Here is a 24,432-nt window from a genome sequence, read left to right on the forward strand (position 1 = left end):
CTCCCAAAGTCTCTCTCTCCTCTACATTCCTCTCTTCTCCAGGTGCATACACGCTTATTATGACCCACTTTTCGCATCCAACCTTTAATCCACATAATTCTTGAATTTACACATTCATATTCTCTTTTCTCCTTCCATAACTGATCATTTAACATTACTGCTACCCCTTCCTTTGCTCTAACTCTCTCAGATACTCCAGATTTAATCCCATTTATTTCCCCCCACTAAAACTCCCCTACCCCCTTCAGCTTTGTTTCGCTTAGGGCCAGGACATCCAACTTCTTTTCATTCATAACATCAGCAATCGTCTGTTTCTTGTCATCCGCACTACATCCACGTACATTTAAGCATCCCAGTTTGATAATGTTTTTCTTCTTCTCTTTTTTAGTAAATGTCTACAGGAGAAGGGGTTACTAGCCCATTGCTCCCGGCATTTTAGTCGCCTCATACGACACGCATGGCTTACGGAGGAAAGATTCTTTTCCACTTCCCCATGGACAATAGAAGAAATAAAGAAGAACAAGAGCTATTTAGAAAAAGGAGAAAAACCTAGATGTATGTATATATATATGCATGTGCGTGTCTGTGAAGTGTGACCAAAGTGTAAGTAGGAGTAGCAAGATATCCCTGTTATCTAGCGTGTTTATGAGACAGAAAAAGAAACAGCACAAATTACCCTTGATGATATTGTTTTTCCTGGATACTCTGGGAGTCTCAGAGTGATACATCACCACTAGCATTACTACACAACATTAATGTCAGCCTGTCTTTCATAGGCTTATGTCCTGGGAGTGCCTTTTCCTCCTGAGTAATGTAGGTCCTGTTTGGCATTTTCTTCCAAAACAGGCCTGTTTCGTCACAACTAAACACTTGTTAAGGTTTTAAGTTTTCAGTCTCTATGTATTCCTTAAAGGCAGCCAGTCTGAACTGGCTGCCTCACCGTGCCTTACCACACTGTGTATGCCACTACAAATCTTAAATCTCTCAAACCAGCCTTTGCTGGCCTTAAATTCATCAGCAGCAGCACTATTTTCAGGCATTTTCTTAACGAGATCACCATGCAACTTCCTTGCCTTTTCACAATTTATAGACTGAGAAACACTATCTCCTGATAATTGTTTTTCATTTATCCATACCAATAACAGTCTCTCTACCTCTTCAATTATTTGCTGTCTCTGTTATGAAAAAGATACTTGAACCTTTCGCAACAACAGCTTCCTCGATTGCCTTTCTGTTCGCCAAGATAGTACTGATGGTTGAATGTGATTTGTTGTATTGCCTTTCCAACTCAGACATACGCACTCCACTCTCGTATTTTTCAATTATCTCTTTCTTAATTTCCATCGTAATTCTCACCCTTTTTAACACAGGCTTGGCACTAGAAGCTTTCCTGGGGCCCATGATGGCCTACTTAGCAGTTACAAGCACTAAAAACACCGGAATAATCCAAAATATATGGCAGGCACATGTGGAACCAACCACAACAGCTTGTAAACAATCTCACACCGAGTCTTGGAGTGGCTGGGTCCGCTCAGGCCGCGCTCCAGGCGTATGGACACGTTCCAGACGGATGTCGTTGGTAGAGTTTTTTGCCGTTGGTAGATTTTTTTTACGCCAAAAAGCGCCGTTAGACAAATTTGCCGTTACCTAATGCCGCTGTTAGTTGAGGGTCCACTGTACTTTGTCAGTCATGGGGTAGTAAGTGGAATATGCTAGGAATTTAAAATGAAAGGAAAGGAAGCTAGGGGTTACAGATGGTAGCTAAAATTGCAGATGAGACATACATCTGTATTCGATAAATCCAGTATTCGATGCATTTTATCGCAAAAATTTTGCCTCGGTATCTGATCGAAAACCTTGTATTCGATGCGATTCGTACGAGACGTGTCCACGTGTGGCCTGAACTGCCCCGTGTGTGCCAGTATTTACAAGCCAGCCAGTGTGCGCGCATCTAAGGATACATTCGGTACATTCCATATTATCACTGTTTTTGGTGCTAGTTTCTGCAAAATAAGTCACCATGGGCCCCAAGAAAACTTCTAGTGCCAACCCTTCGAGAAAAAAGGTGCTAATGACTATTGAAATGAAGAAAGAGATAATTGCAAAGTACGAAAGTGGAGTGCGTGTGTCGGAGCTGGTCAGGTTGTATAGTAAACCCCAATCAACCATCTCTACTACAGTGACCAGGAAAACGGCAATCAAGGAAGTTGTTCTTGCAAAAGGTGCAACTGTGATTACGAAACAGCGACCGCAAGTGTTAGAAAATGTTGAAAGGCTGTTATTGGTGTGGATAAACGAAAAACGGATAGCAGGAGATAGCATCTCTCAAGCAATCATTTGTGAAAAGGCTAGGCAGTTGCATGACGATTTGGTAAAGAAATTGCCTGCAACTAGTGTTGATGTGAGTGAATTTAAGGCCAGCAAAGGTTGGTTTGAAAGATTTAAGAATCGTAGTGGTATACATAGTGTGATTAGGCACGGTGAAGCTGCCAGTTCAGACCAAAAAGCGGCTGAAAAATATGTGAGGGAATTCAAGGATTACACAGACAGTGAAGAATTTAAACCTGAACAAGTGTTTAATTGTGATGAAACAGGCCTGTTTTGGAAGAAAATGCCAAGCAGGACCTACATTACTCAGGAGGAAAAGGCACTCCCAAGACATAAGCCTATGAAAGACAGGCTTACTCTTTTGATGTGTGACAATGCTAGTGGTGATTGTCAAGTGAAGCCTTTATTGGTGTATCACTCTGAAACTCCCAGAGTTTTCAGGAAAAACAATGTCCTCAAGGCTAATTTGTGTGTGCTGTGGAGGGCAAACAGTAAGGCATGGGTCACTAGGGACTTTTTCTATGACTGGTTACACCATGCATTTGCCCCCACTGTGAAAAATTACCTAATTGAAAAGAAATTAGACCTTAAGTGCCTCCTGGTATTAGACAATGCCCCTGGTCATCCTACAGACTTGGCAGAGCGACTTTCTGGGGACATGAGCTTCATTAAGGTCAAGTTTTTGCCTCCTAATACCACTCCTCCCCTGCAGCCCATGGACCAGCAGGTCATTTCCAACTTCAAGAAACTGTACACAAAAGCTATGTTTGAAAGGTGCTTTGTAGTGACCTCAGAAACTCAATTGACTCTAAGAGAGTTTTGGAGAGATCACTTTAGCATCCTCAATTGTGTAAACATTATAGATAAGGCTTGGGAGGGAGTGACTAAAAGGACCTTGAACTCTGCTTGGAAAAAACTGTGGCCAGAATGTGTAGACAAAAGGGATTTTGAAGGATTTGAAGCTAACCCTGAGAAGCCTATGCCAGTTGAGGAATCCATTGTGGCATGGGAGAAGTCCTTGGGGTTGGAGTTTAGTGGGGAGGATATGGAAGAGTTGGTGGAGGAGGACAATGAAGAACTAACCAGAACTAACTAGATCACCTTCAACAGCAAGAGGCCAGACCTGAGGAAACTGCTTCGAATGAGGGGATAGAGAAATTGAAGAAGTTGCCTACTTAAAAGATTAAGGAAATGTGTGCAATGTGGCTTAAAGTGCAAACCTTTTTTGATGACAATCACCCTAACACAGCTATTGCAAGCCATGCTGGTGACTATTACACTGACAATGTTGTGAAACACTTTAGGAATGTCATAAAGGAACGGGAGGTACAGGCCTCTATGGACAGATATGTTGTGCGACAGAAGTCCAGTGACTCTCAAGCTGGTCCTAGTGGCATTAAAAGAAGAAGTTAAGTAACCCCAGAAAAGGACTTGCTACCTCAAGTCCTAATGGAAGGAGATTCCCCTTCTAAACACTAACACCTCTCCTCTCCTCCCATCCCATCAATCACCACCAGATCTTCATTAAAGGTGAGTGTCAATTATTCTATTGTTATTGTTGTTACTGTAATTATTCTATTGCATTAAACTTAATATTTCATATGGTAAAAAAAATTTTTTTTCATACCTTTGGGTGTCTTGCATGGATTAATTTGATTTCCATTATTTCTTATGAGGAAAATTGATTCACTTTTCGATATTTTCGGTATTCGATGAGCTCTCAGGAATGGATTAATATCGAATACCGGGGGTCCACTGTACTTTTTCAGTCAAGGAAGGTAATCAGAAAATACTAGGAAAGAGGCAACAAACACTATGTGAAGTTTCAAGAATTGTTTATTTCACTATTTCCATCTTTAATAATCCTTTCCTCTTGATTTCTACCTTTTCATGATTCTACACTACTTTTTCATGTGTCTAAGGGCAATGTGTGGTGTAAATATTATGCAGAAAATTCGGAGTGTGGAAATTAGGAAAAGGTGTGGAGTTAATAAAAGTATTAGTCAGAGGGCAGAAGAGGGGTTGTTGAGGTGGTTTGGTCATTTAGAGAGAATGGATCAAAGTAGAATGACATGGAAAGCATATAAATCTATAGGGGAAGGAAGGCGGGGTAGGGGTCGTCCTCGAAAGGGTTGGAGAGAGGGGGTAAAGGAGGTTTTGTGGGCAAGGGGCTTGGACTTCCAGCAAGCGTACGTGAGCGTGTTAGATAGGAGTGAATGGAGACGAATGGTACTTGGGACCTGACGATCTGTTGGAGTGTGAGCAGGGTAATATTTAGTGAAGGGATTCAGGGAAACCGGTTATTTTCATATAGTCGGACTTGAGTCCTGGAAATGGGAAGTACAATGCCTGCACTTTAAAGGAGGGGTTTGGGATATTGGCAGTTTGGAGGGATATGTTGTGTATCTTTATATGTGTATGCTTCTAAACTGTTGTATTCTGAGCACCTCTGCAAAAACAGTGATAATGTGCGAGTGTGGTGAAAGTGTTGAATGATGATGAAAGTATTTTCTTTTTGGGGATTTTCTTTCTTTTTTGGGTCACCCTGCCTCGGTGGGAGACGGCCGACTTGTTGAAAAAAAAAAAAATGCTTATAAAAGGCAGTACTGATTCTTTTTACAATTCTGTTGTCTAATAACAATGGCAATAGCTCCAAGAATTCTTTGATAAATATTTCAAGGCTATTTTAATTATCTTTTAACACAGGAAAACAGCAAAAGTATCTAGGGAGTGCTAACCAGATATCAAATAGTAGAGAAAGATAAATCCAATCACTATAGTACATGTTTAATGAAAACTGCTGTCCTGGAACCGTGGTCACTCTAAATGTACACAAGGGTAGAAAAAACTTATGCTTATGGAATCAAAAGGCCTTTGTGTAAAAAAAAAGTGTTAAGGTGGAGTGAAGTTTGTTTGATGGTTGTGTGCCAGCATGGCGGAGATACTACAATTTCCATTTTTTATGTGCGACTTCTTGGTTTACTAGTTATAGCAAACAATGGTGACAGTAGAGTTTAGGTTCTGTGAAGATCATTCCTCTCAAGGAAGGTTCCTTGATGCTGGTGATCTAGGGAATTAGATCTGTGCTCCAGTTCCCTGAATTAAGCATGAATACCTTCCACATCCCCCACAGGTGCTGCATAATCCTAAGAGTTTAGTGCTTCCCCCTTGATTATAATACTAATAATAATATTGATGTGAAGATCATTTGCACTTTGGTCCAATCAAGTACTGTACACCACACAATGTGTTTCAGGAGTCTCCCTGCTGTATACATATTTGTGTTTGTTAGCACTAGTGGACAAAATCCTGCCTGTCTCTCCTACACATTACTTTTCACACTGACCACATATGATTGTGAAGTCACTGGTGGTATATGTAGGTTGTCATGTTGTGGATCATCAAGTTCTGTGATGGGTAAGGACACAAGGGCTACCACGTGGCTGTTGCTTGCATCTAATGTCAGTGCAGTCTCTTATTGCTCTAACAGTGACACAAAAGGCAGAAAATTATAGTATCATTGCCATATTAGAATTCATAATCAATGAGCTTAACCCTTTCAGGGTTGGTGCCGTACTAGTACGGCTTGCGAGCCAGGGTTGGTGCCGTACTAGTACGGCTTGCGAGCCAGGGTTGGTGCCGTACTAGTATGGCTTGCGAGCCAGGGTTGGTGCCGTACTAGTAAAAGTAAATTCTAGCGCCTTCAAATCTATTGAGAGAAAGCTGGTAGGCCTACATATGAAAGAATGGGTCTGCGTGGTCAGTATGTGCAGTATAAAAAAAAAATCCTGCAGCACACAGTGAATAATGAGAAAAAAAAAAAACTCCAACTGCGTTTTTGGTTTAAAACAGCAACTTTGCAGTGTATTTTCCTATGGTATTTATGGTTGTATTCTCGTTTTCTTCATTTTATTTGACAGAGCGGAAGATATATTACAGAAATAGATATAATTTTGACTGGTTTCATGATGACAAGTACCTTAAAATTGAGCTCAAAGTAGCAAAAATGTTCAATTTTTGCCAATGTTAAAGAGTAAACAAATCATGCCACGTGTCCAATACAAGTCAACTGGTGCGTCTAATATTCTTTCACAAGTGTGCTGATATTATTTATACCATTTTTACAATGATGCAGTTGTATACATAACAGTAAATCTTCTATTTTTTGTGAGAATAAAAATTCAAAACAGAAAGCAAAAGTAATGTAACAGGGCTGGAGACGTGACTAATGAAGAGATAAAATGTTATTTTAGAGCCAGGAATGTCTGTCTTGTTTATTCTGGACCCTATTTTGAAATTGGCATCTTTTGAAATTTGTGTGAAATTGGCCAAATAGCCAATTTGTGACCACTTTATTGGGTAAACATCAGTAAATGAGCAGTTTCTTGTACTCAATCGATAGAACAAATGGAGTTCTAATGAAACAGCTATGATTTTAGTAGACTGGAACATTGGAATTGGCTGAAAATAGGGCTCAAAGTGGGCGACATCGCCGATGCATAAATATCGTCGAGACTACTAACTTCATGAGAGCATAATTATGTAAGTTTCCATCAAATTTCATACTTTTGGTGTCATTACAATCGGAAAAAGATTCTCTATCATTTCATAAGAAATATCATTCTATTTTTTTTCAGAAAATTGTTCGACCCTGAGAATGAGTTTGGGAGAGGGCCTCTCGACTCTGAAAGGGTTAATATAACCTGACACAGCAGTCAGGTGATATGATGCTAAACCTCTCATACTTACCTTCACATACATTCCAAGTGATTAAATTTTTTCTTTTTCCAATAGACTTGTCAGTATTATATACCGTTATATCCATAGGCAACAAACTCTCATATCCACTTCAGGTTATAGTGTAAATTGAGTGCTACTGCAGAACAGTACATACCTGACCACCTGCAGCAGCCATAAATGCATTTCTGTTGAGGTAGTTGCACTCCATGGGCAATAATCCCAGCTCACTGTGCTTCTTGACTAATTTACGCAGCTCAGTGATCAAGTCATGGGTAATTCTCTGATTTTCTGGTGGCTCCCTACAAAAAATAATGGTTATTAACATGAGAGGTTAGAGAAATATGAGATAGAAACATTTATGAAGCCTCAAATTATCTTGGAACACTGGCACCGCTGCTACAATAGCTGCATGTACCTCACACTGGTACCGCTGCTACAATATCTGCATGTACCTTACACTGGCACCACTGCTACAATATTTGCATGTACCTCACACTGGCACCACTGCTACAATATTTGCATGTACCTCACACTGGCACCACTGCTACAATATCTGCATATACCTCACACTGGTACCACTGCTACAATATCTGCACTTTCCCATTCTAGGGCATGTGCAGGTATACTGTACAGTAGATACTCTAATATTATCATTTCTGATCAACCAAAATTCAGATCTTTACTTATTTTTTAGTTTTTTTTTTTTTTTCTAAATTCACATGGGTCAATCAGAGCAAGGAGTGGAAGAGGCTCCATTCTTCATGGTGGCTTGGTTTCTGACCACTGACCAGTCAGGCCAATGATAATCAGGTGTTACTTGAATGTTTAGGAATTCACAATCAAGTAACAGAAAATCTTTGAGGAAAACCCCACTGCTACAGTGAATATTGTAGAAGGCATAGAATTTAAGTTTTAAGAGTCCCAATGGTAAATTATGAAATGGGACCTTCGATTAAACTGTACTTCGAAAATCTTGGTAATAAACAATACATGTGTAAGAACAGCATTTGCTACTGCAGAATACAAATGATAATAAAGTGTGCAATGAAATCAGTTTTGTAAACTATGTTTGGGCAGAAAATAGGTTGAAGGGCAGATATCTAGACACCTTTTAAGAAAAACAACTTCTATCCCATAATTATTTAGCAGCAGCTAATTGGTATCAGCAGTTGAAAGAGAAGTGAATGAGTTCAGTAAGAGAATGATTAATGAGAAGTATGAGTAAATGGTGGATAAAAAAAAAAAAAAAAGTGGGTTACGGGAAGGTTAGGGTGGGTTGAGAGGCCTGGTTGTGGACTGGGCTGCAGGGGCGTTGATCCCCGGAATACTCTCCAGGTTGGGTAATAGAAAGTGATGATGAGGGCAAGTAGGGTATGTATGATATGTAATGCTAATGTTTGCAGCCAAATTATCATCAACATCATGGAAACACTAAACCTGTAGGCATTACATAGCACCTATGATGGGAGGGATGATGGAAGGCATTCAGGCTCAATTTGGGAAATTGGAGCACAGGTCCAATTCCCTAGATCAAGTGCCCCTCACCAGCATCAAGGAACCTCCCTTGAGGGGATCGTTTGCAGTCCAAGTTTGTGGTTATAGGAGGGTGGGTGCAGGAGGAGAGAAATGAGTGGTGGAATGATGAGGTATTATTACATTCCTGGGTAAAGCTAAACCCGTAGAGGTCAAACAGCACCTGAAGATATGGAAGGTATTTAGACTCGATTCAAGGAATTTTTCTCAAATACGTACCAACTTTTTTACCTTTGTTATCATTCCCCTCAAGGGAGGTTCCTTGATGCTGGTTAGGAGCTTTTCATCCAAGGAATTGGGCCTGTGCTCCAATTCCTCAAGAATGCCTCTTTTGATCAGCTAATTTTTAATGCTAATGTATTCTACACTGAGCAAGGTTTGAACTGTGTAAGCGCCAAGTTGCCAATCTTATTTGAAAAACTGGGTGATGTTCATGCAATAATTTGTGAGTGTATCTCCTAATTGGCTTCAAATTTTACAATGTTGGTGCATCTAATGCAAAAGAAGATTCAGATTTGTTTTGGACTGTTAGTGAAAATCTGGCAGATTTAATCAGCTTATAATAACTGGAATTACTAGTTTCAATGTGATACTCTGAGAATGCCTTTTCTGACTGGCTTCACATTTTCAACACTGGTGTTCCTTTTATACAGGAAGGTTCAGTTTGTTATTGGGCTTTGCAGGTGCCAACTTCCCAATTTTCTTCAAAACCAATTGGTGTTTACCATACTTACCCTTTTGGAGCGCCAAGGAATTAAGGGTATCAACACAATACTCGCTACAACTACTAAGCGACTGCATATAAAGCACCTGATGGTTGAACCAGATTAAAAAAATTTCAGACTACTTTTTTTTTCATTTTTGGGAATACATTAGTATAACTTAAACACCTTAAGAAACACACTTTCAATATACAGTAGGGCCCCACTCATACAGCAGGTTAGGTTCCAGGCTACCGCCTTAAAGCAGAACACCATTTTTTCCACTTATAAATGCATATAAATGCCAGACAAGTTTACACTAACTTGTATTAAGTTAGTAATAGAACTAAGCATTAAAAAACACAATAAAAAGTAAAAAACATACACAGTACATTCATTACTTACCTTAAAATATTTGTAGTCTTATTAATGTAGGGCGAGAGGTGAGTAGTACTTATTTGTAGGAAGTAAGGTGTAGGTAGCCTAGGCTCCCTGTCCCAAACTTAATATACGATATTTAAAGCAGCCCAGAGAGATAAAATACACACAGTATACTCATGATTTACCTTAACTTATGTGTAGTCTTAATGCAGAATGAGAGGTGATAGGCGAGTAGTATTTATTTGTATGAAGTCAGGTGTAGGTAGCCAGTAGATGTAGCTATGTAGTCCGCCTGGCTACATAGCTGCACCTACCTACATAGCTATACGATATTTAATGCAGCCCAGAGCCATATTATTACTATCGGCATACCTTGTTAACTGAGTTTAATCGTTTCTAACACCTACCTTTAGATGCCATCGTAAACGAAGGGAGAAGTAATGAATAATACATGCCGAGAATTGTAAACAAAAGCGGAGTGTTAAGGGGAGTGACTGGGCCAAATGCAGATTAATACGTTTTCTCTGGTGCTGGACCAGAGAAGACGTAATGTTTTCCCTCCGCCCAGCTACCACACCTCCATAGCATATACACATGGCATGTTTGTATGCTATGTAATGTGTTTCTTAGATCATTTTAATGTAAAATAAGTCATTTAATGTGCCCAAGAGTGATTATTATTATGTACTACATGTATTAGTATTTCTATGGCGTTAAGACTAAGGGGACACTTAGTGATTTTATTGTGTACCTGCACATCATCACAGTGTATATATAGGTACAGGTACACACAAGTATTATTATCAGAGTACAGATAAAATATGCAATAACTTTAAAACACTTGAAATTTTGGAAAGTTTCCAAACATAATAGAGAGATGTGCTCAAGGAGAATGTAAACAAACCAGGTGGGGTACAGTGGACCCCCGGTTCGTGATATTAATTTGTTCCTGAGAGCTCATCGTAAACCAAAAATATCAGAAAGCAAATCAATTTTCCCCATAAGAAATAATGGAAATCAAATTAATCCGTGCAAGACACCCAAAAGTATGAAAAAAAAATTTTACCACATGAAATATTAAGTTTAATGCACACAAACTGAAGAAGACATGCACAGTTTGTAGCACTCTACTAACAATAGAATACATGCACTTACCTTTAATGAAGATCTGGTGATGATTGATGGGATGGGAGGAGAGGAGAGTGTCAAAGTTGTTAATGTTTAGGAGGGGAATCCCCGTTCAATAGGACTTGAGGTAACAAGTCCTTTTCCGGGGTTACTTCCCTTCTTCTTTTAATGCCACTAGGACCAGCTTGAGAGTCACTGGCAGCCTCACCATGCCTAATCACACTATGTATGCCACTACGATTCTTAAATCTTTCAAACCAACCTTTGCTGGCCTTAAATTCACTCACATCACCACTAGTTGCAGGCAATTTCTTTACCAAATCATCATGCAACTGCCTAGCCTTTTCACAAATGATCGCTTGAGAGATGCTATCTCCTGCTATCTGTTTTTCATTTATCCACACCAATAACAGTCTCTCAACATCTTCTAACACTTGCGGTTGCTGTTCTGTAATCACAGTTGCACCTTTTGCAACAACAGCTTCCTTGATTGCCGTTTTCCTGGTCACTATAGTAGAGATGGTTGATTGGCGTTTTGTATACAACCTGGCCAGCTCCGACACATGCACTCCACTTTCGTACTTTGCAATTATCTCTTTCTTCATTTCAATAGTCATTAGCACCCTTTTTCTCGAAGGGTTGGCACTAGAAGCTTTCTTGGGGCCCATGGTGACTTATTTTGCAGAAACAAGCACCAAAAACACTGTGATAATATGGAATGTACCGAATATATCCTTAGATGCAAGCACACTGGCTGGCTTGTAAACACTGGCACACATGCGGACACGTCTCAGACGAATCGTATGCCGGGTTTTTTAACAGGAACCGAGGTAAATTTTTTGCGATATAATGCATCGCATACCGAATTTATCGGATACCGATAGCATCGTGAACCGGGGGTCCACTGTATTAGAGAGACAGTTAGCCATATAGCAAGTTTTGGCCATAATTTAAAATCACTGTATTAGTGGAAAACCGTAAGGTGAAACGCCGTAAAGCAGGGCCCTACTGTACAATGCACAAAGATTCCGTCATATAAATAGAAACATTCCATAAAATGAAAGTGACATGTGCAACACTTGACTGTCTTTACTAACAAAAAAGAAAGCTTTGCCTGCATAGCAGGCTTCTTTGGTTATGCCTGGAGGCTACTTGAATAGGGTTTCTGGGATCAACACCCCCCACAACCCAATCTGTGACCAGGTTAAATATATCACTTAACAAACCATACCACGGGTGTGGATAGCACCTGCAATCAGTCATAAAACTCCAGACCAACGTGTTAGCCACTGGGCCAGCTAGCTACAATAAGATTCTACCAATTAGGTACGTTTATATACCATAGGAAGGTCTGGAGTTTTATGACTATCTGATCACGGGTTATATCCCTGCCCATGGTATGGTTTGTTTGCATTCATGTCATTACGATTTCGTGGATCATATAACTGAAGACAACAGAAGGAATTTGAGGTGATCAACCCCTCAGCCTTGATAAGTGGGTCAGTTCCTCAGCCTAAGGTACTGAGGCTGACCACCACATGCACATGTCAAAGCCTGTCTTAGCACGAGCCAGTTCAGAAAGATAGCTAAAAGGTACCTAATGAATGAAGCTACAGAAAGAGAGAGTGATTTCTTGTATATTTAACAATCATGTACTTATTATTCTAAGTTAATCCTTTCTCTAATGTTGATGTAAATAACCCAGTTTATTTATTCCTATTCTATATCCTTTTATTGTTACTGATTTTCACACAGCTGAGTTACTTAGCTGTATTAACTTTTAAGGTTATAACCATTACTGATTCCTACTGTAACTTACTGCTTGGCTTTAGATAATAAGGTATTACAAGGACCCCAATGGAAAAAAGTCACTAAGTCTGACTTCTTTTTTAGGTTATCCTACGTAATTTACACGTTAAACTATGCATGATAAGTGTACTTATGTGTACTTGTACCTAAATAAACTCACTTCCCTATCAAGGCTGAGAGACTAATCACCACAAAATTATTACTACTGTCTCTAGCACTATATTAGCTTGTATTAAACTGAAGAAGCCTACTGTAATGATGACACATTACAGCAACAAAGATACCCATGTGTGGCACAGGTGTTTTATTCATCAGGTAGTTGGTATGGTATTTTGTATCATCAATAACATGAGTAGGGGAGTTAGCAGATGGGGAGATGGAGGTATTGGGTAGATGGCGGGAATATTTTGAGGAACTTTTAAATGTCGACGAAGAAAGGGAGGTAGTAATTTCTTGCATTGGCCATGGAGGTATACCATCTTTTAGGAGTGAGGAAGAGCAGGATGTGAGTGTTGGGGGAGGTGCGTGAGGCATTATGTAGAATGAAATTGGGTAAAGCAGCTGGAACTGACGGGATCATGACAGAAATGTTAAAAGCAGGGGGGAATATAGTGTTAGAGTGGTTCGTGAGGTAGGTACCTAGCGATTGGCAGAGAGCATGTATAGTTCCTTTATATAAAGGGAAGGTGGACAAAACAGATTATAAAAATTATAGTGGAACAAGTTTACTGAGTATACCAGGAAAAGTGTACGGCAGGGTTATTATTGAAAGAATTAGAGGTAAGACAGAATGTAGGATTGCGGATGAGGAAGGAGGTTTCAGAGTGGGTAGGGGATGTGTAGATCAAGTGTTTACATTGAAGCATATATGTGAACAGTATTTAGATAAAGGTAGGGAAGTTTTCATTGCATTCATGGATTTAGAAAAGGCATGTGACAGAGTGGATAGGGGAGCAATGTGGCAGATGTTGCAAGTATATGGAATAGGTGGCAAGTTACTAAATGCTGTAAAGAGCTTTTTTGAGGATAGTGAGGCTCAGGTTAGGGTGTGTACAAGAGGGAGACTACTTCCCGGTAAAAGTACGTCTTAGACAGGGATGTGTAATGTCACCATGGTTGTCTAATATATTTATAGATGGGGTTGTAAAAGAAGTAAATGCTAGGGTGTTGGGGAGAGGGGTGGGATTAAATTATGGGGAATCAAATACAAAATGAAAATTGACACAGTTACTTGTTGCTGATGATACTGTGTTTATGAGAGATTCTAAAGAAATATTGCAAAGGTTAGTGGTCAAGTTTGGGAGTGTGTGTAAAGGTAGAAAGTTGAAAGTGAACATAGAAAAGAGTAAGGTGATGAGGGTATCAAATGATTTAGATAAAGAAAAACTGGATATCAAATTGGAGAGGAGGAGTATGGAAAAAGTGAATGTTTTCAGATATTTGGGAGTTGATGTGTCAGCGGATGGATTTATGAAGGAGGAGGTTAATCAAAGAAGTGATAACAGAAAAAAGGTGAGTGGTGCATTGATGGTATATGTGGAGACAAAAAATGTTATACATGGAGGCAAAGAAGGGAATGTATGAAAGTATAGTGGTACCACCACTCTTATATGGGTGTGAAGCTTGGGTTATAAATGCTGCAGTGAGATGGTTGGAGGCAGTGGAGATGTCCTGTCTAAGGGCAATATGTGGTGTAAATATTATGCAGAAAACTCAGTGTGTGGAAATTAGAAGGTGTGGAGTTAATAAAAGTATTAGTCAGAGGGCTGAAGAGGGGTTGTTGAGGTGGTTTGGTTATTTAGAGAGAATGGATCAAAGTTGAATGACATGGAGAGCATATAAATCTGTAGGAGAAGGAAGGCGGGGTAGGGGTCTTCCTCGAAAAGGTTGGAGGGAGGGGGTAAAGGAGGTTTTGTGGGCAAGGGGCCTGGACTTCCAGTAAGTATGCGTGAGCGTGTTAGATAGGAGTGAATGGAGACGAATGGTATTTGGGACCTGACGAGCTGTTGGAGTGTGAACAGGGTAATATTTAGTGAAGGGATTCAGGGAAACCAGTTATTTTATATAGCCGGAATTGAGTCCTGGAAATGGGAAGGACACTGCCTGCACTTTAACCCGTAAATGGTCCAAACGTATATACACGTTTTTACCGCTAGTGCCCCAAACGTATATATACGTATTATGTATCCTACATTTAACATTGCCACGATAACCCTGAGTCACCTAGACATGTAAGAATGGGTGTGAGCACTCACTGTGCACCATATTAAAATAATTGGGGATGCCTGGGTACCATATGTTCTTTTTTCCTATTAAAAAACAACAATGTTTTTTTTCTCAAAAAAAGTTGGGGCAGTACGGTAGTGAACGTATATATACGTTTGGACCATGTACGGGTTAAAGGAGGGGACAGTTTGGAGGGACATGTGTATCTTTATACGTATATGCTTCTAAACTGTTGTATTCTGAGCACCTCTGCAAAAACAGTGATTGTGTGTGAGTGAGGTGAAAGTGTTGAATGATGAAAGTATTTTCTTTTTGGGGATTTTCTTTCTTTTTGGGTCACCCTGCCTAGGTGGGAGATGGCCAACTTGTTAAAAAAAAAAAATTCAAAATGCTTTTCATTGTCTAGAAATTTCTTCATTTAATTATAAACAAATCTGAAAAGTTAGAGAGATTATCTTAACACCTTAAGATACAACACAATAAAAACTGATAAAATTAACAAACAATGAAAAAACTGAACATTCTGAATACTGTGCTATACAATACTCTACCAAAACAGTCATCCTAGTTTTGAAGAAATACAAACCGGGAATAATAAACAAGTACCCCCAAAAGCATATACAGGAGTGCCCTCTGCTTTACAGCGCTTCACTTTACAGCATTTAGCTAATGCAGCTGTTTTCAATTATACCCATTCTTCATTTATTCAGACTTCCTACAATAAATATATTCACCACTCATATGCTAAGGATGAAAATATTTTAACGTAAGTAATGTGTGTACTGTATATGAATTTTTTATGCCTAGCTCTATTGCTCACTTAACGTGTTATAGTGCAAACACGTTATCAGGCTTTTACATGTATATGCATTTGAAAGTCAAAAAAACAATTATGTGTATCACTTCACAGCGGTAGCCCAGAACCAAACCTGATGTATAAGGGGGGCCTTCCTGTATCTATAGTGGTTTTCGGGGTATCTTAATTTTTAATTATTCTTTCATCCTCACGGTTTCCAAGCAATGATTTGAGAAGGCCACACCTGAGTGACTTCAAGTTTTCAGCATTACTGCACTATATTTAAAAGAAAAGTTCAGATTTCTATTAAACTGTGGAGGTGCCAATTAAGAAATTGTTGTATATAGAATTCTGAAATGTTAGAGAAAAGGGGCTGGTGTTACAAAACTGTGCATATTTTTTTGAGATTGTGTGCCTATCAAATCACATCTGGCAATAATTAAGGATTTCAATCCCACTGGAATTATATTTTGAAAATTCTAATTGTTTCAATCAATTCTGAAATACCTGGGATTATCCTCATCATTCATATGAAAATTGGAGAGACTACAATATTATTTACCTGTGATTTACCTGTGACCTATTTCGAGAGTTTTCCTATTCTCGCGACCTGGCCTTGGGCCATGCCTCCCTGCTGACTGCCTGGTCGACCAGACTGTTGCTGCAAGCAGCCCGCTGGCCCATATACGTATCTATCACAGCCGCGTACATCTGGCACACTGCTGAGGTAGTGATCCAGTTTCCTCTTGATAACTTCTACACTTGTTCCAGCATAAGTTTTTGATATCTGCTGATAACAGGTTGAATAGTCGCTGCCCACAGGTGTCGATACACTGTTCTCGTGTGGTTCTCACAGTTCCCCTGCATCGCATTGCATCTATTTTACACCCAAATCTCTCACGCCAGTACGTTGTTACAGTAGGCAAACATCCTGTGTGAGAATTTTAGTTAAAAAGAGCTAGCTCTTAGCCTCACCTTCTTCGAGGCAGGAAAAGAAAGGGTTTTTGATCCAGTGAATTGCCTTACCTTATAGGCTATTTTTCTTTGATCAGCAAGATAGGACAACTGAGCTGGAAAATGATATAGGGATATTCACTAGCACACTTTCATTACTGTCAAAAGTACAGGAGGGCCCCGCTTTACAGTGCTTCACTTTACAGTGTTTCGCTAATGCAGCGGTTTTCAATTATGTATTTATTCAGACTTCTTACAATAAATACATTCACCACTCACTATAAGCTATTGATGAAAATATACTAAGGAAGCAAAAGGCCTAGCTCTACTGCTCCATATATGATAGTGTAAACATGTTATCAGGCTTTTTGTAAGCATTTGAAATTGAAATAAGGTTATGATTCACTTTACAGTGATTTTCACATTACAACAGTAGTCCAGGGTCTAACCTGCTTTATAAGTGGGGCCCTCCTGTACACCCAATACTTCAAGACAGTGGAACACTGCTGAATCCTACTGCTCCTATGCTAAGTAGAACCTGCAGTGCTCACATTCCCCTTTAGTTCACCAGTTTCTACCTACCCATACCTAACCACTCATCCACCCCCACTCATGCAGAACACTCCAGCCCACATGCCCAAATGAATCTGAGTATCATTAATCCAAGTATACCACTCTAACCCACATACCCACTCTACTCCAACCCACATACCCATTCCACTCCAAATCATGTACCCACTCTGTACCATCCCATGTACCCACTCCACTCCAACCCATGCATACCAGTCCACTAATTCACACACACCACTCCAACTCCCCCACACACACATGCAAACTCATACCCCCCCCCTCGCTCTCTCTTTCTCACTCTACCTCTCATACTTTTACTCTTGCATTATCCTCCTCACTTTCTCTACCTCTTGCTCTCTCTATCTCTCTCTCTCTCTATATATCTCTCTCTCTCTATATATATATATATATATATCTATCTCTATATATATATATCTCTCTCTCTGTATATCTCTGTCTCTCTTTCTCTCTGTATATATATATATATATATATATATATATATATATATATATATATATATATATATATATATATAATGTTGGATTATGTATTGGTAGATAAAAGACTGTTGAGTAGACTTCAGGATGTACATGTTTATAGAGGGGCCACAGATATATCAGATCACTTTCTAGTTGTAGCTACACTGAGAGTAAAAGGTAGATGGGATACAAGGAGAATAGAAGCATCAGGGAAGAGAGAGGTGAAGGTTTATAAACTAAAAGAGGAGGCAGTTAGGGTAAGATATAAACAGCTATTGGAGGATAGATGGGCTAATGAGAGCATAGGCAATGGGGTCGAAGAGGTATGGGGTAGGTTTAAAAATGTAGTGTTAGAGTGTTCAGCAGAAGTTTGTGGTTACAGGAAAGTGGGTGCAGGAGGGAAGAGGAGCGATTGGTGGAATGATGATGTAAAGAGAGTAGTAAGGGAGAAAAAGTTAGCATATGAGAAGTTTTTACAAAGTAGAAGTGATGCAAGGAGGGAAGAGTATATGGAGAAAAAGAGAGAAGTTAAGAGAGTGGTGAAGCAATGTAAAAAGAGAGCAAATGAGAGAGTGGGTGAGATGTTATCAACAAATTTTGTTGAAAATAAGAAAAAGTTTTGGAGTGAGATTAACAAGTTAAGAAAGCCTAGAGAACAAATGGATTTGTCAGTTAAAAATAGGAGAGGAGAGTTATTAAATGGAGAGTTAGAGGTATTGGGAAGATGGAAGGAATATTTTGAGGAATTGTTAAATGTTGATGAAGATAGGGAAGCTGTGATTTCGTGTATAGGGCAAGGAGGAATAACATCTTGTAGGAGTGAGGAAGAGCCAGTTGTGAGTGTGGGGGAAGTTCGTGAGGCAGTAGGTAAAATGAAAGGGGGTAAGGCAGCCGGGATTGATGGGATAAAGATAGAAATGTTAAAAGCAGGTGGGGATATAGTTTTGGAGTGGTTGGTGCAATTATTTAATAAATGTATGGAAGAGGGTAAGGTACCTAGGGACTGGCAGAGAGCATGCATAGTTCCTTTGTATAAAGGCAAAGGGGATAAAAGAGAGTGCAAAAAATTATAGGGGGATAAGTCTGTTGAGTGTACCTGGTAAAGTGTATGGTAGAGTTATAATTGAAAGAATTAAGAGTAAGACGGAGAATAGGATAGCAGATGAACAAGGAGGCTTTAGGAAAGGTAGGGGGTGTGTGGACCAGGTGTTTACAGTGAAACATATAAGTGAACAGTATTTAGATAAGGCTAAAGAGGTCTTTGTGGCATTTATGGATTTGGAAAAGGCATATGACAGGGTGGATAGGGGGGCAATGTGGCAGATGTTGCAAGTGTATGGTGTAGGAGGTAGGTTACTGAAAGCAGTGAAGAGTTTTTACGAGGATAGTGAGGCTCAAGTTAGAGTATGTAGGAAAGAGGGAAATTTTTTCACAGTAAAAGTAGGCCTTAGACAAGGATGTGTGATGTCACCGTGGTTGTTTAATATATTTATAGATGGGGTTGTAAGAGAAGTAAATGCGAGGGTCTTGGCAAGAGGCGTGGAGTTAAAAGATAAAGAATCACACACAAAGTGGGAGTTGTCACAGCTGCTCTTTGCTGATGACACTGTGCTCTTGGGAGATTCTGAAGAGAAGTTGCAGAGATTGGTGGATGAATTTGGTAGGGTGTGCAAAAGAAGAAAATTAAAGGTGAATACAGGAAAGAGTAAGGTTATGAGGATAACAAAAAGATTAGGTGATGAAAGATTGAATATCAGATTGGAGGGAGAGAGTATGGAGGAGGTGAACGTATTCAGATATTTGGGAGTGGACGTGTCAGCGGATGGGTCTATGAAAGATGAGGTGAATCATAGAATTGATGAGGGAAAAAGAGTGAGTGGTGCACTTAGGAGTCTGTGGAGACAAAGAACTTTGTCCTTGGAGGCAAAGAGGGGAATGTATGAGAGTATAGTTTTACCAACGCTCTTATATGGGTGTGAAGCGTGGGTGATGAATGTTGCAGCGAGGAGAAGGCTGGAGGCAGTGGAGATGTCATGTCTGAGGGCAATGTGTGGTGTGAATATAATGCAGAGAATTCGTAGTTTGGAAGTTAGGAGGAGGTGCGGGATTACCAAAACTGTTGTCCAGAGGGCTGAGGAAGGGTTGTTGAGGTGGTTCGGACATGTAGAGAGAATGGAGCGAAACAGAATGACTTCAAGAGTGTATCAGTCTGTAGTGGAAGGAAGGCGGGGTAGGGGTCGGCCTAGGAAGGGTTGGAGGGAGGGGGTAAAGGAGGTTTTGTGTGCGAGGGGCTTGGACTTCCAGCAGGCATGCGTGAGCGTGTTTGATAGGAGTGAATGGAGACAAATGGTTTTTAATACTTGACGTGCTGTTGGAGTGTGAGCAAAGTAACATTTATGAAGGGATTCAGGGAAACCGGCAGGCCGGACTTGAGTCCTGGAGATGGGAAGTACAGTGCCTGCACTCTGAAGGAGGGGTGTTAATGTTGCAGTTTAAAAACTGTAGTGTAAAGCACCCTTCTGGCAAGACAGTGATGGAGTGAATGATGGTGAAAGTTTTTCTTTTTCGGGCCACCCTGCCTTGGTGGGAATCGGCCGGTGTGATAATAAAAAATAAAAAAAAAAATATATATATATATATATATATATATCTATATATATATCTCTATCTCTCTCTAAATATATATCTCTATATCTCTCTCTCTATATATACAGTGGTCCCTCGTTTTTCGTAATTAATCCGTTCCTGGAGGAGCTACTATAAACGAAATTTACGATTTGCGAATCAATTTTCCCCATAAGAAATAATGTAAATACAATTAATCCGTTCCTGACACCCAGAAGTATTAAAACAAAAAAATTTTTTACATGAAATATACATGTAGTACAAACAATACAATGGGAAATGATGAATGAAACATTAACAGCATAACACTTACCTTTATTGGAGATTCTTCTTAGTGTATGGGAGACTGGAGGAGGAGAGAGATTGGATTGTTTACAGTTTGGAAGGGGAATCCCCTTCCAGCAACACCTCAGGTACCAATTGCTTCTCTGGAGTTGCTTCTCTTCTCTGTTTCTTAATGCCACTAGGACCACCTTGAGAGTCACTCTAGTCCTGTCTCGCAAAGTAACTGTGGAGAGAGCTCTGTTTCTGGCGTCTCTTTAACACTTCCCTAAAATGGCCCAAGACTTTGTCACTGTACATATTTCTCACCTTCTTTACCACAGGCTTGGCACTAGGAGCTTTCTTTGGAGCCATGGTAGCTTATTTAGTACTTGCAAGCACTAAAATGAGTGGAATATTATGAAATATTTCGTAGGAGCACTTGAGGGGACCTTCACTCACTGGTAAACAATGCCAGACTGGCTGGGTAGGGAGGCCTCCCCGGCTCACACCGTGCGTACGCATCCCGGACGAACTACTATTCGCGAGTCAACCAATGAAAAGCGAGTCCATGTTTATACGAAAATACCCCTATGATTGGCGAAATTTACGATTGCCGAGAACTATGAAAAGCGAGGGACCACTGTATCTCTATATATATGTATCTCTATATATATATATATCTCTCTATATATATCTCTATATATATATCTCTCTCTATCTCTCTCTCTATATATCTCTCTATGTATCTCTCTCTCTATATATATCTCTATATATATCTCTATATATCTCTCTATATATCTCTCTATATATCTCTCTATATATCTCTCTATATATCTCTCTCTCTCTATATCTCTCTCTCTATATATATCTCTATATATCTCTCTCTATATATATCTCTCTCTATATATATATCTCTATATATCTCTCTCTATATATATATCTATATATATATATCTCTCTCTATATATATATCTATATATATATATATATATCTATATATATCTCTATATATCTCTCTATATATATATATATATCTCTATATATCTCTCTCTCTATATATATCTATATAAATCTCTCTCTATATATAAATCTCTATCTCTCTCTCTCTCGCTTATGAGAGGTGTTTACAAAGCAGAAGTGTTATAAGAAGAGCAGAGTATATGGAGAGTAAAAGAAAGGTGAAGAGAGTGGTGAGAGAGTGCAAAAGGAGAGCAGATGAAAGAGTGGGAGAGGCACTGTCAAGAAATTTTAATGAAAATAAGAAAAAATTTTGGAGTGAGTTAAACAAGTTAAGAAAGCCTAGGGAAAGTATGGATTTGTCCGTTAAAAACAGAGTAGGGGAGTTAGTAGATGGGGAGAGGGAGGTATTAGGTAGATGGCGAGAATATTTTGAGGAACTTTTAAATGTTGAGGAAGAAAGGGAGGCGGTAATTTCATGCACTGGCCAGGGAGGTATACCATCTTTTAGGGGTGAAGAAGAGCAGAATGTAAGTGTGGTGGAGGAACGTGAGGCATTACGTAGAATGAAAGGGGGTAAAGCAGCTGGAACTGATGGGATCATGACAGAAATGTTAAAAGCAGGGGGGGATATAGTGTTGGAGTGGTTGGTACTTTTGTTTAATAAATGTATGAAAGAGGGGAAGGTACCTAGGGATTGGCAGAGAGCATGTATAGTCCTTTCATATAAAGGGAAAGGGGACAAAAGAGATTGTAAAAATTATAGAGGAATAAGTTTAGTGAGTATACCAGGAAAAGTATACGGTAGGGTTATAAGTGAAAGAATTAGAGGTAAGACAGAATGTAGGATTGCAGATGAGCAGGGAGGCTTCAGAGTGGGTAGGGGATGTGTAGATCAAGTGTTTACATTGAAGCATATATGTGAACAGTATTTAGATAAAGGTTGGGAAGTTTTTATTGCATTTATGGATTTAGAAAAGGCATATGATAGAGTGGATAGAGGAGCAATGTGGCAGATGTTGCAAATATATGGAATAGGTGGTAAGTTACTAAATGCTGTAAAGAGCTTTTATGAGGATGGTGAGGCTCAGGTTAGGGTGTGTAGATGAGAGGGAGAATACTTCCCGGTAAAAGTAGATCTTAGACAGGGATGTGTAATGTCACCATGGTTGTTTAATATATTTATAGATGGGGTTGTAAAAGAAGTAAATGCTAGGGTGTTTGGGAGAGGGGTGGGATTAAATTATGGGGAATCAAATTCAAAATGGGAATTGACACAGTTACTTTTTGCTGATGATACTGTGCTTATGGGAGATTCTAAAGAAAAATTGCAAAGGTTAGTAGATGAGTTTGAGAATGTGTGTAAAGGTAGAAAGTTGAAAGTGAACATAGAAAAGAGTAAGGTGATGAGGGTATCAAATGATTTAGATAAAGAAAAATTGGATATCAAATTGGGGAGGAGGAGTATGGAAGAAGTGAATGTTTTCAGATACGTACTTGGGAGTTGACGTGTTGGCGGATGGATTTATGAAGGTTGAGGTTAATCATAGAATTGATGAGGGAAAAAAGGTGAGTGGTGCGTTGAGGTATATGTGGAGTCAAAAAACGTTATCTATGGAGGCAAAGAAGGGAATGTATGAAAGTATAGTAGTACCAACACTCTTATATGGATGTGAAGCTTGGGTGGTAAATGCAGCAGCGAGGAGACGGTTGGAGGCAGTGGAGATGTCCTGTCTAAGGGCAATGTGTGGTGTAAATATTATGCAGAAAATTCAGAGTGTGGAAATTAGGAGGTGTGGAGTTAATAAAAGCATTAGTCAGAGGGCAGAAGAGGAGTTGTTGAGGTGGTTTGGTCATTTAGAGAGAATGGATCAAAGTAGAATGACATGGAAAGCATATAAATCTATAGAGGAAGGAAGGAGGGGTAGGGGTCATCCTCGAAAGGGTTGGAAAGAGGGGGTAAAGGAGGTTTTGTGGGCGAGGGGCTTGGACTTCCAGCAAGCGTACGTGAGCGTGTTAGATAGGAGTGAATGGAGACGAATGACACTTGGGACCTGACGATCTGTTGGAGTGTGAGCAGGGTAATATTTAGTGAAGGGATTCAGGGAAACTGGTTATTTTCATATAGTCGGACTTGAGTCCTGGAAATGGGAAGTACAATGCCTGCACTTTAAAGGAGGGGTTTGGGATATTGGCAGTTTGGAGGGGTATGTTGTGTATCTTTAAACGTATATGCTTCTAAACTGTTGTATTCTGAGCACCTCTGCAAAAGCAGTGATAACGTGTGAGTGTGGTGAAAGTGTTGAATGATGATGAAAGTATTTTCTTTTTGGGGATTTTCTTTCTTTTTTGGGCCACCCTGCCTCGGTGGGAGGCTGCCGACTTGTTGAAAAAAAAAAAAAAATTATATATATATATATATATATATATATATATATATATATATATATATATATATATATATATATATCACACACACACACACAGAGCATTGCAAGTCAAGTCTGACCCAAAACTGGTGTATAGCCACATTAGGAGGAAGACAACAGTCAAAGACCAGGTGATCAGGCTGAGGAAAGAAGGTGCGCAACTCACAAGAAACAATCATGAGGTATGCGAGAAGCTCAACCTGAGATTTAAGGAAGTATTTACAGTAGAGACAGGAAGGGCTCTGGGAAGACAGCACAGAGGGTAACACCAACAGGGACTGTACCAAGAAGTGTTGGATGACATACAAACAACAGAGGTGGTGGTGCAGAAGCTGCTAAGTAACCTTGATAACTTAGCCCTTTCCTTGTTTCGGCCGTACTAGTACGGCTTACGTGCCAGTGTCCATGACATACTAGTACGCATAAATTCTAGTGCCTTCAAATCTCGCAGGAAAAGGCTGGTAGGCCTAGGTGTGAGAGAATAGGTGTGTGGGGTCGGTGTGCGTGGTAG

General features: G+C 39.6%; 1 protein-coding gene across 1 annotated transcript in view; it reads right to left on the bottom strand.

Annotated features, from left to right (window-relative positions):
• Positions 1 to 24,432, bottom strand: part of Nelf-A (Negative elongation factor A) — a 91,343-nt gene that overhangs the window by 48,580 nt on the left and 18,331 nt on the right. The window contains exon 3 of the mRNA XM_053774569.2: positions 7,223 to 7,367. Coding sequence (XP_053630544.1) covers positions 7,223 to 7,367 — 145 coding nt within the window. The remainder of the gene's footprint in view (positions 1 to 7,222; positions 7,368 to 24,432) is intronic.

The sequence above is a fragment of the Cherax quadricarinatus genome, chromosome 62 (genome assembly GCF_038502225.1).
Source record: "Cherax quadricarinatus isolate ZL_2023a chromosome 62, ASM3850222v1, whole genome shotgun sequence".
NCBI classification, from domain to species: Eukaryota; Metazoa; Arthropoda; class Malacostraca; order Decapoda; family Parastacidae; genus Cherax; species Cherax quadricarinatus.